This window comes from Jaculus jaculus, chromosome 7, assembly GCF_020740685.1.
Source record: "Jaculus jaculus isolate mJacJac1 chromosome 7, mJacJac1.mat.Y.cur, whole genome shotgun sequence".
Taxonomy (NCBI): Eukaryota; Metazoa; Chordata; class Mammalia; order Rodentia; family Dipodidae; genus Jaculus; species Jaculus jaculus.
In genome coordinates, this window is record NC_059108.1 from 144,575,647 (window position 1) to 144,587,352 (window position 11,706).

General features: G+C 47.9%; 1 protein-coding gene across 2 annotated transcripts; it reads right to left on the minus strand.

Annotated features, from left to right (window-relative positions):
- Nucleotides 1-1,798: 1,798 nt before the first annotated feature.
- LOC123462282 (acyl-coenzyme A thioesterase 1-like) lies at nt 1,799-10,370 on the minus strand. Of its 2 annotated transcripts, XM_045155517.1 has the most exons (4): nt 9,738-10,370; nt 7,033-7,235; nt 2,227-2,417; nt 1,799-2,114 (listed from the first exon to the last, which is right to left on the minus strand). In XM_045155517.1, exons 1-4 carry the CDS (start codon nt 10,321-10,323, stop codon nt 1,820-1,822), a joined length of 1,275 nt encoding a protein of 424 aa, XP_045011452.1. In that variant the 5' UTR covers nt 10,324-10,370; the 3' UTR covers nt 1,799-1,819. The 2 variants fall into 2 exon arrangements, with proteins under 2 accessions (XP_045011452.1, XP_045011451.1); XM_045155516.1 differs by having other exon boundaries at nt 1,799-2,417; nt 9,738-10,364.
- Nucleotides 10,371-11,706: the final 1,336 nt, after the last annotated feature.

Sequence of the window (11,706 nt, forward strand, 5' to 3'; positions counted from 1 at the left end):
ACCTGACCTAGAATTTACTATGTAGTCTCAGACTGGCCTCAAATTCAGTGATCACCCTCCCTCGACCTCCCAAAGCAGGGATTACAAGTGTGTATCACCACACATGGCCTCTCTAATTTTGTGTTCTTCCAGGTAGCTTCTCACTGTAGTAGAAGCTGACCTGGAATTCATTATGTAGTCACAGGGTCTGTGCCACCATGCCCGGCTTCTCTCTAAGTTTTAATTGAATAAAACTGTTTATACTAATGACTTCCTTTTTAGTCATGAAACCAGTTTTTGGAGAGGCACATTTTTTTTTTGGAGGTAGTCTCTCGCTCTACCCAGGCTGACAAGGTATTCATTTTGTAGCCTCAGGGTGGCCTTGAACACGTGGCGATCTTCCTACCTCTGCCTCCCAAGTGCTGACTGGCATTAAAGGCGGGCACTACCACGTATGGCTGATAAGCAGTATTTTTTTTTTACAGAAGGTTTGTTTCTTAGCTGTCATTCGGCTCTGGGACTAAACCCAGGATCTGTTTTTGTGTTGTTGTTGTTTTTTTTTTTTCAGGTGGGGTCTCACTCTAGCTTAGTCTGACCTGGAATCCACTCTGTAGTCTCAGGGTAGCCTTGAACTCTCAGCGATCCTCCTACCTCTGCCTCCCGAGTGCTGGTATTAAAGAGGTACACTGCCGTGCCCGGCTTAAACCCAGGATCTTAAGCATGCTAGATGAGCACGTTTGCATTGAGCTACAGTCCTAGCATGTGCACCGGCTAGGATTTTTTAAATTGATTTATTTTTATTTTATTATTATTTTTGGTCAATTTTTATTAGTATTTTCCATGATTATAAAAAATATCCCTTGGTAACGCCCTCCCCCTCCCAACTTTCCCCTTTGAAATTCCATTCTCCATCATGTCCCCTCCCCCTGTCAATCAGTCTCTCTTTTATTTTGATATCATGTACTTTTCCTCCTCTTATGATGGTCTTGTGTAGGTAGTGTCAGGCACGGTGAGGTCATGGATATGCAGGTTATTTTGTGTCTGGAGGGAGCACATTGTAAGGAGTCCTACCCTTCCTTTGGCTCTTACATTCTTTCTGCCACCTCTTCCGCATTAGACCCTGAACCTTGGAGGGTGTGATCGAGATGTTACTCAGTACTCCAGTCACTTCTTTCCAGCACTATGATACCTTCTGAGTCATCCCAAGGTCACTGCCATCTGAAAAGAGAAGATTCTCTACCCAGAGTGAGAGTAGCATTAATATAAGGATATAAATATTAAGAGAGGTGCTTACTGGGCAGTTTGATAATCATAGTATATACATTTTTCCAGACACCAGCAGATGTTATATCCCTAGGGCTCATGACTACCCCTGTTTTAAGTTTTCAGTACCAGGGATGTATTCCCCCCATGGACTGGGCCTCCAGTTCAATTGGAGGGCAGTTGGTTTCCACCATGACAGACATGCCACTATTGCACCTGTTGGCTCATTTGGCCTGGCTGACCAATTATAAGGCTTCAGGCAAGTATTTTTAATAATAAAAATATTTGTAGAAAAAAACTTAATGCAACTATAAAATGTTCAGATAAACTAACTTGAACTGACATTCTTAGAATATATTTGAGCCTTTCCCCACAAACCTTCAGATAATAGGTTGTATATATATATTTTTTTTGTTTTTGTTTTTTTGAGGTAGGGTTGCACTCTAGCCCAGGCTGACCTGGAACTCACTATGTAGTCTCAGGGCAGCCTCAAACTCATGGTGATTCTCCCACCTTTGCCTTACAAGTGCTGGGATGAAAGGCGTGCACCACCATGCCTGGCTAATAGGTTGTATTTTTAACTCAGCACCTCATCCTCAACTCTCACCACCCAAGTGTTTGTGGAAGAAGCTCTGGATTTGCTTCCACGCATCCACCTGGGCCGAGGCATGAGCCGCAGGCTCCCCTCCAAAGAGGATATTACCTCCCACCAACATGTGCATGCCAGCTCTGCACAAGGGGAAGTAAGGGGGCTCAATGTAGTGCCCCGCTCCCGGGTAGCAGATGATCTGGGGCTTTTCCTTCCCGTGGGCCTGCAGGCGCTTGGAGGCCTCGTTGGCATAGAACTCGCTCTTCCAGTTGCGGTCATCCTGCCCTACAAGGAACAGGAAGGTGGTGTTGGACCTTTCCACAGGAATGAAGCTCTTCGTTTCTTCTAACGGGCTTTGCAGGGCATCCACAATATCTATGAAGCCATCTTCAGTCATTTTGAATTGATCTTTCAAGACAGTCACAGGGGGAACACTCTCACCCTTGTAATACATGGTTCCCCCGACAGCAGCCACAGAACCATTGATTATGACAGCAGCTGTGATGCCCTTCAGGAAAGCAGTCATAGCAAGGGCCATTTCTCCTCCTTTGGAAATGCCAAGCACCCCAATTCCTGGGCCTTTTACCTGAGAAAGAATGGACGAAAGAAGGAAAATCAGGGGCTGGAGAGATGGCTTAGCGATTTAGGTGCTTGCCTACAAAGCCAAAGGACCCAGGTTCAATTCCCCAGGATTCACGTAAGCCAGATGTACAAGGTGGTGTATGTATCTGGAGTTTGTTTGTAGTGGCTAAAGGCCCTGGCATGCCCATTCTCTCCTTCCCTCCTTCTCTCTCTCTCTCCTCTCCCAAATAATTAAATTTTTTTTTTTTTAAAGGAGAATTGATGGTGGAGAGGTGGCTTAGTCGTTTAGGTGCTTGCCTGGAAGCCTAAGGATCTGTTTGACTCACGCAAGTTCTCACATGCCCACTTGGTGGCGCAAGCATCTGGATTTTGCTGGCAGTGGCTGAGGCCCTAGCACCCCAACTCTCTCTCTCTTTCTCTTTAAAATAAAATAGGGGAAAAAAGGAGGGCTGAAGAGATGGATTAGTGGTAACAGCAATTGCTACAAAGCCAAAGGACCCAGGTTCAATTCCCTAGGACACACTTACAATCAGATGCACAAGGTGGGACATTCAACTGGAGTTCATCTATAGTGGTTAGAGCCCCTAACATATCCATTCTCTCTCTCTGTCTCCCTCTCATATAAATACATAAAAATAAATTAAAAACAAAACAGGAGAACTAGTTCAGGAGCACTGGGGGAGCGTGAGCATGCCTGGCCTGAAACTCAGGAGGACTTGAGTCTAGACCTGTTCTGTTCTCTCCTTGTACAACCTGAGGAAACTGACCTATCCTTCCTCCATACCTTCCTTTCTACAATGTCTGCATCACCATTCTTGGTGATTAACAACGCAATGGTCTATCCCCTGGATTTCCTAGAACTCTAAAATTCCTGGGATATTTTCTCTATCACACCTGAGTGAGCCATTCCCATTGGTAAAACCTGAACCAGCCACCACCTGTAAGCAGGCACACCAGCTCCAACATCTCCCCTTCAAACATCCACTACCTCTGGTCACCATCCTTAGTCCTTCTGTCCAGCCCTGTGAGTAACATCCCTTTCTGCCCCTGTGAGACCTTAGCAACAAGCGCCTTCCTCCCTGTCAGTCTCTCTCATGTTCACATGGTATCACACTCTTCACTTCAGCCTCTGTGCCTCAGCGTAATCACACCCTTGCCAACACTTGCTTGTCACCTATTTACGTCCTCTGTCCTCTACGGGTGCTCAGGAAACTACATTTCTATTCACTGATCTTTCATTTCACATGGAACACCGACATGGCCGTGTCCCTGGTATGTTGCTTTCCACATCTCCAAAGGACCATACCACATACTCTCCTACAGCTTTCTAAGTGGTACTTAACTTATTTTGCAAGCAGTGAGAGATAAGAGAGAGGGAGACAGAGGAACGAGAGAAAGAATGGGTGTGTCAGGGCCTCTAGCTGCTGCAAATAAGCTCCAGATGCATGTGCCACCAAGCATCTGATTTATGTGGGCAATTAGACCTGGTTTCTTAGGCATTGTGGGCAAGTACCATAACTGCTGTGGAGCCATCTCTCCAGTTAATCCTATATCTTCTCTTTCCTTCTTTTCTTTTCTTTTTCTTCTTCTTCTTTTTTTTTGAAAGAATGGGCATGCCAGGGCTTTCAACCTCTGCAAGTGAACTCCAGACACATGCACCACCTTGAGCATCTGGCTTATGTGGGTCCTGGGGAACTGAATCAGGGTCCTTTGGCTTCACAGGCAAGTGCTTAACCGCTAAGCCATCTCTCCAGCCCTTCTTTTTGTTTTTTTGAGGTAGGGTCTCGCTCTACCCAGGCTGACCTGGAATTCACTCTGTAGTCTCAGGGTGGCCTCGAACTCATGGCAATCCTCCTACCTCTGCCTCCTGAGTGCTGGGATTAGAGGTGTGTGCCCCCACGTACGGCTCTAGGGATATCTTAACATGGTGCTTTTCAAAGGAGAAAACAAAGGTGCCCACATCATGGAGTTAGACATTGACAAACTAAATCCCAAAGTTAGCTCTTCTCTAGATACATCCTATGCTGGTTCCAATATCCCTTATCACCTTCCCTATGAATTCCATGCATACCTCCACATTCAATTTTGATTGAATTTAAAACAAGCAAGGTGGGCTGGAGAGATGGCTGCGTGGTAAGGCACTTGCTTGCAAAACCCAAGGACCCATGTTAGACTCTCCTGATCCCATGTAAGCCAGATACACAAAGGTGAGGCAAGCACAAGGTCGCACATGCCCAATAGGTGGCACAAGTGTCTGGCGTTAGATTGCAGTGGCTGAGGCCCTGGTGTTCCAATTCTCTCTCTCTTTCTCTGTCTCTCTCTCTCTAAAATCAGAAAAATAAAGCAAGGAAATCACATTATCCTGTTACATACCTAAGCTAGAAGTCTAAAGACATCCTGCAACCTAGGTGTTGGCTGTGATGGTCCCTAGTCCTCCTCCCTCCCCACACTGTTTTTGAGACAGGACAGGGTCTCACTTTGTAGCCCAGGTTTTCCTCGTCTTGAACTTAATGGAGCTTGGATCCCTTGCCTCAGCCTCCCAAGTGCCGGGCATGATCCACCCACCACACCCTTCTAAATTCTCTTTTGAAATAAACCCTGTGCTCATACCTCCGTTCCCCCAAAGCACAGAGCAATCATCTAGGTGCTGGGAAAATGCCCAGTGGTTAAAGGCACTTGCTTGCAAAGCCTGCCAACCCAGGGATCAATTTCCCAGTACCCATGTAGGGCCAGATGCACAAGGTGGTGCATGCATCAGGAGCTCATTTGCAGTGTCAAGAGATAGCACTCTCTTTTTATCCCAGCACTTGGGAGGCTGAGGTAGGAGGATTACAGTGAGTTCAAGGCCACCCTGGAGCTACTGAGTGAATTCCAGGCCAGTCTGGCCTAGAGTAAGGACCTATCTCAAAGAAGACCAAAAATAAAAAATGTACAATCATCTGAATAGTCACACCCTTTATTTTCCTTTTACCTCCTCTGTTAAATCTAGGGTTCTCAAATATTCTTGGGTTTCTCCTACTCTCTCTTTTTGGATTTTTGTAGTACGGTCTCACTCTAGCTCAGGCTGACCTGAATTCACTATATAGTCAGAGGGTGGTCTTGAACTCACAGTGATCCTCCTACCTCTGCCTCCTCAGTGCTAGGATTAAAGGCATGTGCCACCACACCTAGCCTGCTGGCTCTCCCTCTCTCTCCTTTTTATTTTTATTTATTTATTTATTTTTAATACATTTTTTGTTTATTTTTATTTATTTATTTGAGAGCAACACAGAGAGAAAGGCAGAGAAAGAGAGAGGGAGGGAGGGAGGGAGGGAGGGAAAGAATGGGTGCACCAGGGCCTCCAACCACTGCAAATGAACTTCAGACACGTGTGCCCCCTTGTGCATCTATCTGGCTAACGTGGGTCCTGGGGAATAGAGCCTTGAACTGGGGTCCTTAGGCTTCACAGGCAATTGCTTAACTGCTAAGCCACCTCTCCAGCCTAAATATTTTGTTTATTTATTTGAGAGAGAGAGAGAAAGACAAAAAGCAGTAGAGCCAAAGAGAGAGAATGGGTGCACCAGAGCCTCCTGCCACGACAAATGGAGTCCAGATGCATCTGCAACTTTGTGCATCTGGCTTATGTGGGTTCTGTGGAATCAAACCTGGGTCCTTAGGCTTTGCAGACAAGTGCCTTAGCAACTAAGTCTGTGCTTGAGTTCTTTCTGAAATACTACAATACACTGGAACTTACAATTACCTACTACTGGGAAATACACTGCAGTCATATAGTTGCATAGAAATGCCTGGGAAGTGTCAGGCGTGGTGGAACATGCCTTTAATCCAAGCACTGGGGAGGCAGAGTTAGGCTATGTGTTCAAGGCCAGCCCCAGACTGTATAGTGAATTCCAGGTCATCGTAGGCTAGAGCAAGACCTCCCACCACACAGCTCTCAAAAAACTGAAATAAGGGCTGGAGAGATGGCTTAGTGGTTAAGCACTTGCCTGTGAAGCCTAAGGACCCCAGGGCAAGGCTTGAACCCCAGGACCCACATTAGCCAGATGCATAAGGAAGTGTATGTGTCTGGAGTTTGTTTGCAGTAGCTGGAGGCCCTGGCAGGTCCATTAATTCTCTCTCTCTCTCTCTCTCCCTCTTTCTCTCTGTGTGTCGCTCTCAAATAAATAAATAAAAATAACCAAAAAAATTAAAACAAAACCTGAAATAAGTAAATAAGTAAAAAAAAGATGCTATACCAATATGAGGACCAAGTAACTATAAAAGACAGTGTGGGGGAAGGGGGAAGAGAGATGGTTCAGCTGTTAAAGCACTTGCCTACCACACCTAACAACCCAGGTTCAATTCCAAGTGCCCACATAAAGGCAGATGCATGGAATAGTGCATGCATCTCGAATTTGTTTGCAGTGGCTGGAGGCCCTGGAGTGCTCGCTGTCTGTCTGTCTGTCTCTCTCTCTCTCTGTGTGTCTGCTTGCTATAAATAAACAAAATATTTTAAAAAGGGGGAAAAAAACCAGTAGGTGCTGAAGGTAGGGATAGGCTGTGACAACTGTGTTAATTCTGTGAACCCAAGACCATGTGTAAGGACATGACAGGTGGCCTGTAACACTTAGAGAAGATCGAACCTCAGGGTGGTTGAGCAGGTAGCTCACAGCTTCTTCAAAGTACTCCAGGTGCACAGCCTCCACGGTCTTGGGGAGGTCGTCATAGTTGTAATAAGCCAGAGCCAGCACAGCGAAGCCCTTTCCAGCCAGCAGACTAGCCCGATACTCCAGAAGACCACCTCCAACTCCAAAAAGGTCCACGATCCCAGGAAAGGGCCCAGGTTCTGGGGGAAACAAAACAAAAAACAAGGAACATGATTGAAACTCTGTGCAGTAGCAAAAAAGCAACTGGGGGCTGGAGAGATGGCATAGTGGTTAAGCGCTTGCCTGTGAAGCCTAAGGACCCCAGTTCGAGGCTCGGTTCCCCAGGTCCCACGTTAGCCAGATGCACAAGGAGGCGCACGCATCTGGAGTTCATTTGCAGAGGCTGGAAGCCCTGGCGCGCCCATTCTCTCTCTCTTCCTCTATCTGTCTTCCTCTCTGTGTCTGTCACTCTCAAATAAATAAATAAATAAAATAAAATAAAGCAACTGGGCTTAACCAACTTTTCACATGATGATCAAAAATGCTGAAAGATGGGGCCTGGGAAGATATTTCTGTGAGTAAAGAAAGTGCTTGCTATGCAAGTATGAGGAATGAGTGCATATATCCAACATCCATGTAAAACACCAGGCATGTTTGCAAGCACCTTTATTTTTATTAAAAGAAACTAGGGTGGGGCTGGGGAGGCGGTGGGGCTGGGGAGATGGCACAGTGGTTAAGGCATTTTCCTACAGAGCCTAACAACCCGGGTTCACATCCCCAATCGCCATGTAAAGCCAGATGCACAAAGTAGTACATGCATCTAGAGTTCATGTGCAGTGGCAGAAGGCCGTGACGTGCCCAGTCTTTCTGTCTGCCTCTCTTCTTCTCCCTATCTCTCTCTGCTTGCAAATAAATAAATAAATAATTTTTTTTTAAAACTAAGGTAGCCAGGTGTGGTGGCTCATGCCTTTAATCCCAGCACTCGGGAGGCAGAGATGGGAGGATTGCCGTGAGTTTAAGGCCACCCTGAGACTCCATAGTGAATTCCAGGTCAGCCTGGGCTACAGTGAGACCCTAACTCGAAAAACCGAAAAAACAACAACAACAAAAAAAAAAAAACCCACTAAGGTAGAGGCCCAGTGAGATGTCTCAGCTGTTAAGGCACTTGCCTTAAAGCCTAACAACCCAGGTTTGAATCCCCAGAATCCACATGAAAGCAGATGCTCAAACTGGTGCATGCATCTGGAGTTCATTTGCAGCAGCTGGAGGCCCTGCTATGCCACTTTTCTCTGTCCCTCTATCTCTCTTTGCTTTCAAATAAATAAATAAATAAATAAATAAAATACTTGGGCTGGAGAGATGGCTTAGTGATTAAGGCGCTTGCCTGCAAAGCCAAAGGATCCCGGTTCGACTCTCCAGGACCCACATAAGCCAGATGCACAAGGGGGTGCATGCATCTGGAGTTTGTTTGCAGTGACTGGAGGCCCTGGCATGCCCATTCTCTCCCTCTTTCTCAAATAAATAAATAAAGTGTATTTTTAAAAATAAATTAAAAAATACTTTAATAAAAATCTATGAGGGAAGGCTAGAGAGATGGCTTAGTGGTAAAGCCAGCAAAGCCAACTAACCTCGGTTCGATCCCCCAGGACCCACCCATGTAACCCCGATGCACAAGGTGGCACATGCATCTGGAGCTCGTTTGAAGAGATTGGAGGCCCTGGTGTGCCCATTCTCCCTCTTTCTCTCAAATAGGTAAATAAATATAAAATATTGGGCTGGAGAGCTGGCTTAGCATTTAAGGCATTTGCCTGCAAAGTCAAAGGATCCCGATTCAACTCTCCTGGCCCGCACAAGGCAGATGCACAAGGGGACACATGCATCTGGACTTTGTTTCAGTGGCTGGAGGCCCTGGTGTGCCCATTCTCAATCTCTCTCTCTCTCTCTGAAATAAATAAGTAAAATATATTTAAAAAATAAAATATTTAAAAAAAATTAAGAATGAGCCTGATGTGGTGCATGTCTTTAATCCCAGGTAGGAAGATTGCAGTGGGTCTTATATGAGAACAGACACTCAAGACCAGAGCCCTGGAGCTCAGGAAAGGGAAAGAAAAGGAAAGGGAAGGGGAAAAAATTGCACTTCAGAGATCAGTAAGAGACTCTGGCTCAAACAAGAAAAGGCATTTGGGATAGGGAGAACATGGCCCACACCAGGATACCACACATATAACATAACAAATAAAAATTGCTGCTTAGTGGTTAAGGTGCTTGTCTGTGAAGCCTAAGGACCCATGTTCGTCTTTTCAGATCCCATGTAAGCCAGATGCAGAAAGTTGTGGCAAGTGCAAGGTCTTACATGCCCACTAGGTGACAGAAGCACCTGGAGTTTGATTGTGGTACCTGAAGCCCTTGAGCCAAATTCTCTTTTTCTCTGACTCTCAAATAAAAATCAAAAATGCTTAAAAAATACTGAAAGATTGCCGGGTGTGGTGACGCAGATCTTTAATCCCAGCACTAGGGAGGCAGAGGAGGAGGATCGCCACGAGTTCAAGGCTACCCTGAGACTGTCTAGTGAATTCCAGATCTGCCCGGGCTCGGGCGGGACGCTACCTGCAAAAGGACTCAGGACACCGACAAGTCCCGGGAAGCTCCCCAACCGCAAGCGTCTCGCCCGCCCGGGCTCCCGGGGGCGGCGCGGGTCTCACCTGGCGGCAGGAAGAGCGTGGCGCGCACCCGGCCCGCGCGCACCGGCACCCGCCGCACCCCGGGCGGCAGGAAGCGACGCTCGAGCACCGCGCGCGCCAGCGGCCGCCCGGCGTCGGGCTCGTGGCCGTCCAGCGCCTCCAGCTCCACGGCGAAGGGCGTGCGCACGTCCCGCTTGAGCAGGCGCCACGAGGGCCGCTCGGCCTCCAGCGCCCAGAGCAGCCCCATGGGCTCGAGCCCCGCGAAGCTGCCGCCCAGCGCGGGCGCGCGCGCCAGGTCCAGCTCGCCGCCGGCGTCGGCGCGGTAGCGCGCGTGGGCGCGGAAGCGCGCGCCCTTCTCGTCGCGCAGGGACGCGCGCAGCGTGACGGGCTGCCCGGGGGCCAGGCCGCGCACGGCGATGCGCACGGGCTCGTCCCAGCCGCGGGGGCCCGCGGGATCCACGCTCAGCGTCGCGTTCGTCAGCTCACAGGCCCGAGTGATCCGGCCGGGCGGCCCGAGCTGGGGAGACCCGGACATCCGCGCCCACCTCTTCAGGCCCAGTCGGCACCACCCGCCCGCTCGCAAGACAGCAAGGGACGTGCCCACCATCTTGCGCGTCGGCTCAGACTTCTGGGCTGCCTTGCAGAGGAGATGGGAGCTAGAGACCCCCTAGTGGCCGGCTGCCCCGCTGCAGCCTGCGCGCCCCCGGTGGCCCTGGGGCAGTCAGCTGCTCGAACCTGGAAGGGCAGCGCAGGCTCACCAACAAAAGCGAAAACAGTCACCCTTGAACTTCCACCAAGCCGCCCTCGCCCAGCAGCTTGTTGAGTCAGGAAACACCTTCCTAAGAGTGCTTCTCTGCCTCATGAAGAACCGGCTGGCTCTGAGGAATCCTCGCATGCAAGACTTCCCAAGTCGCCAAATTCCTAAATGTTGTAATTGAGTTTCATCACTTTGTGTAGTGTGACAGATGCTCCTTTATCATTACGAAGCCTGTTACCTAAGCCTGTGCTCTCAAAAATGTGCACCTTGGTTTGCTCGTGCGTTATCTATTTGCGTGTCCCCACATAGGTTACCAAGGGTTTTAAGCATTTTACTGGGTGACCCCACACACACACACACGAATGACATCACAGTTATTCTTGTTACAACAGGCTCTAATTTTGGTTCTCTAGATGAACATTATGTCCCATTCATGCCAGACTTGGCACTTTTTCTCACTGCTTCATGAGCGATTGATCACTTACAACCACAAATGGATTTTGGGGGAGGGTGGAGAGATGGCTTAGCGGTTAAGGCGCTTGGACACAAGTTCTATTCACCAGTACCCCCATAAATCAGATGCACAAGGTGGCACATGTGTCCGTAGTTCATTTGCAGTGGCTAGGGTCCCTGGCCTGCTCATTCTCTCTTTCTTTGTTTCTCTGTCTCTCTCTGCCTCTTTCTCAAATATATAAAATATTTTAAATGGGCTTTTTCTTCCCAAGGTCTTGCATCTTCATAACAAGAATAATTGTGTGTCCTTGTGATTAGAGAAACCTGTAGCTGTGTAAGCTGTGTTGATTGGGGTTTTTTTGTTTGTTTGTTTCTTTTCTTTTGGTTTTTTTCGACGTAAGAGTGTCGCTCTAGGCCAGCCTGACCTGAAATTCACTATGGAGTCTCAGGGTGGCCTCAAGCTTGTGTCGATCCTCCTATCTCTGCCTCCCAAGTGCTGGAATTAAAGGCATGGACCACCACGCCTGGCTTGTGTTAAATATTTTTACCTAGTTTCATAGTATCTCACAGCCCACTAGTCATGAGTTAGACAGCTCACTGTAGGGCCTAACTCCTTTTGTACTAGTTCTGCGAGATATCTAGTATATTTTGTGCATAGAGTCTCAGAAACGGAGTAAGGTAAATTCCTTCATTTGTTTGAGACCACCCCCCAACGGGTCTCACTCTAACCCGGGCTGACCTGGAACTCATTTTGTACTCCCAAGCTAGCCTCAAACTTAC

What these genes read in the sequence shown, in the direction of transcription:
- LOC123462282 (XM_045155516.1), bottom strand. Translation starts at nt 10,323, where the DNA reads ATGGTGGGCACGTCCCTTGCTGTCTTGCGAGCGGGCGGGTGGTGCCGA. An exon ending in CACGCTCTTCCTGCCGCCAG is followed by an intron (nt 7,236 to 9,737) that starts GTGAGACCCGCG and finishes TGTTTCCCCCAG; the next exon opens with AACCTGGGCCCTTTCCTGGG. An exon ending in ACCTGCTCAACCACCCTGAG is followed by an intron (nt 2,418 to 7,032) that starts GTTCGATCTTCT and finishes ATTCTTTCTCAG; the next exon opens with GTAAAAGGCCCAGGAATTGG.